Source organism: Cajanus cajan, chromosome 3, assembly GCF_000230855.2.
Source record: "Cajanus cajan strain Asha chromosome 3, NIPB_CcT2T_4, whole genome shotgun sequence".
NCBI classification, from domain to species: Eukaryota; Viridiplantae; Streptophyta; class Magnoliopsida; order Fabales; family Fabaceae; genus Cajanus; species Cajanus cajan.
Genome location: NC_138519.1, coordinates 62,510,744 through 62,513,769, shown reverse-complemented (window position 1 = coordinate 62,513,769; position 3,026 = coordinate 62,510,744). Strand labels below are relative to the sequence as shown.

At 51.5% G+C, this 3,026-nt stretch overlaps 1 protein-coding gene across 1 annotated transcript; it reads right to left on the bottom strand.

Moving 5' to 3' along the window:
• Window positions 1-276: 276 nt before the first annotated feature.
• LOC145956380 (uncharacterized) lies at window positions 277-3,026 on the bottom strand. The gene is made up of 3 exons (XM_083071969.1): window positions 2,873-3,026; window positions 1,346-2,627; window positions 277-1,138 (listed from the first exon to the last, which is right to left on the bottom strand). The coding sequence occupies exons 1-3, from the start codon at window positions 3,024-3,026 to the stop codon at window positions 277-279; spliced, it is 2,298 nt and encodes a 765-aa protein (XP_082928095.1).

The window sequence follows — 3,026 nt, the reverse complement described above, 5'->3', positions numbered from 1 at the left end:
TTCAGCTGGGGAATGGTGCAGGGTTGCATGCCTTTGGCATCCATCACATTTCTGGACCCAATTGACACAATCATTTCTCAGACTCGGCCAAAAGTAGCATGCCCTCGCCACTTTGTATACTAACGCTCGTCCCCCGATATGACTTCCACACATTCCACCGTGTATCTCCTCCATCACTCTTTGCGCTTGTGACATGGTCAAGAACCTTAAAAGGGGAGAGCTGAAGCCTCTTCGATACAACCTCTCGTTGATAACCACGAATCTGGCTGACTCCCTCTATATCAATGAGGCCTCTTTCTTGTCTTCTGGCAATTCCCCCCGAGTCAGGTACGCAATGTAGGGTCCCATCCATGAGTCAAGTTCCTCTTGGATGAAGAGAACATTCCCCTGTGGCTCGTTAATACTCGGCTGTGTTAAGGTCTCTTGGATGACCGACTGAGTGGCTCCCGGCTTCTTCGTGCTGGCCAGCTTGGAGAGCAGATCGGCCCTCAAGTTTTGCTCCCGCGGCACGTGGTTGAGCGAGAACTCTCGGAAATTCTCTGATAGAAGCTTAAATTTTTCCAAGTATTTGGCTAGTTGAGGGTCCTTCGCTTGGAAAGTGCCCGCTACCTGCCCGGTGATCAACTGTGAATCGCTTCTAGCCGATAGACTTGTTGCCCCCATCTCCTTTGCCAGACTCATCCCCGCTAGCAATTCCTCATACCCGGCTTGGTTGTTGCTTGCTCGGAACTCAAAACGTAGTGACTGTTCTAATAGTATTCCTCCCGGTCCCTCTAAGACTATCCCGGCTCCACTTCCTCCTAGATTTGAAGCACCGTCCACCGATAGAATCCACTGGGTTTCGGTGATCGCGCCTTCCTCGGCTGGAGGGGTCAATTCTATCAGGAAGTCGGCTAATGCTTGAGCTTTGATTGCTCCTCTCGGTTCATACTTGATGGCGAACTCTGATAACTCGACTGACCACTTCATCATTCGGCCAGCCAGATCGGGGTTTTGTAGTACTTGGCGAATCGGATAGTCCGTCCGGATGACAACCTCATGACTCTGGAAATAATGTCTCAGTTTCCTCGCCGTTATCAATATTGCTAGGGCTAGCTTTTCAATCCTCTGGTATCTCGTCTCGGCTCCCTGTAATACCCTGCTTACAAAATAGATAGGAGCTTGGGAGCCTTCCCGCTCTTGTACAAGAACGGAACTGACTGCTCGGGCGGAGGCCGATATATAGATCAGCAACGGGAGGTTCAGTCTCGGCTTTGTTAGAATCGGGGGTGACGCTAGGGATTCTTTGAGCTCCGTGAAAGCTTCTTCACACTCGGCTGTCCAAGCAAAACGGTCATTCTTTTACAGACACTGGAAGAGGGGCAAAGCTTTATCTGCCGATCGAGACAGAAATCGGGATAGCGACGCCATTCTTCCAGTTAGCTGTTGGACTTCCTTTACGGTGGATGGGCTCCTCATGTTGATGATGGCCGAACACTTGTCGGGGTTCGCCTCAATGTCGCGGTGAGTCAGCAGGAAATCGAGGAACTTTCCCGCCTGGACACCGAAAGAACACTTCTCAGGATTCACCACCATGTCATCTACGTAATCTTCCACATTCCGCCCTAGCTGATTCACAAGGACTTTGTCCATCAGTCGCTGATAAGTCGCCCCTGCGTTCTTCAGACCAAACGGCATAACCCTGTAGCAGAAATTGGCTTGATCGGCTATAAAAGCGGTCTTGTCCTCGTTTGTGGGATGCATTCGGATTTGGTTGTACCCCGAGTAGGCATCCATGAAGCTTAGCAACTCGTATCCCGATGCCCCATCCACCAGGCAGTCTATGTTCGGCAGCGGGTATGAGTCTTTTGGGCAGCCCTTGTTAAGGTCGGTGAAGTCCGTATACATTCTCCACTTCCCGTTGCTCTTGCGCACCATGACTACGTTTGCCAACCAGGTCGGATATTGGATTTCTCGGACGTGTCCTGCCATCACTAACTTCTGCGTCTCTTCCGCGATAGCCCTTCGTTTTTCCTCGCCAAACTTCTTTCTCTTCTGTATCACTGCCATCGCGCTAGGGTCTATGGCTAGCTTGTGGCACAAGAAATTTGGATCAATTCCAGGCATGTTGCTGGAGTGCCATGCGAATGCCGACACATTGTCCTTTAGGACCCTCACCAATTTCTCTTCGTCTTCGGGAGTCAAAGAGGTACCTATCTTCACGTTTCTCCCTTCCATTACCTCCACTTCTTTGACGTCTTCTGCTGAGGCGGGTCGGTGGTCGAACTGACCCATTCTAGGATCCAGTTCGACAAAGTGGATCTCCTTCTCTACCCGCTTAGTGTACAGTCGCCTTCGCGTCTTTAAACTATCCCCGTAGCATTTCCGAGCAACCTCCTGGTCCACCCTGAGAACCCCCACAGTGCCACTCGGCAACGGGTACTTTACCTTCAGATGGGGAGTAGACACTATCGCTCCCAGCTTGTTCAGAGTCGGCCTGCCGATCAGTATACTGTACGATGACTGAGCATCGACCACCAAATACCGAACGAGCACCGTCTTCATCTTAGCTCCCTGGCTGAAGGTCGTCTCCAGATCGACGTATCCCCTTGCGATGACCTGGTCTCCTGCAAAACCAACTAGAGTCCCTGCATAAGGAATTAGTCGGTCGTTAGGTATTTTCATCCCCTCAAAGGTTTCCTAGAATAAAATGTCTGTGGAACTTCCCTGGTCAATCAACACGCGCTTCACATTGTACCCCATGACAATCGCCGATACAACGACGAGGTCATCCTCATGAGGGGCTACTCCTTCGTAATCCGCGTCTGCGAACGAAATCTCAGGCTGAGATGGTCGCCTGAACTCCGACACCGTCAACACTGACCGAGTGTACCTCTTTCGGGCTGTCGAGGTAGTTCCCCCGCCGGCGAAGCCTCCTGTGATGGTGTTGAAATCCCCATGGATGGGTTGCTGATGGGCTTCCGACACCTTTGCTGGCGCGTCTCTGGGAGGAGTTCTCTCTCTACACCTATCCCTCCTGGTGTCAT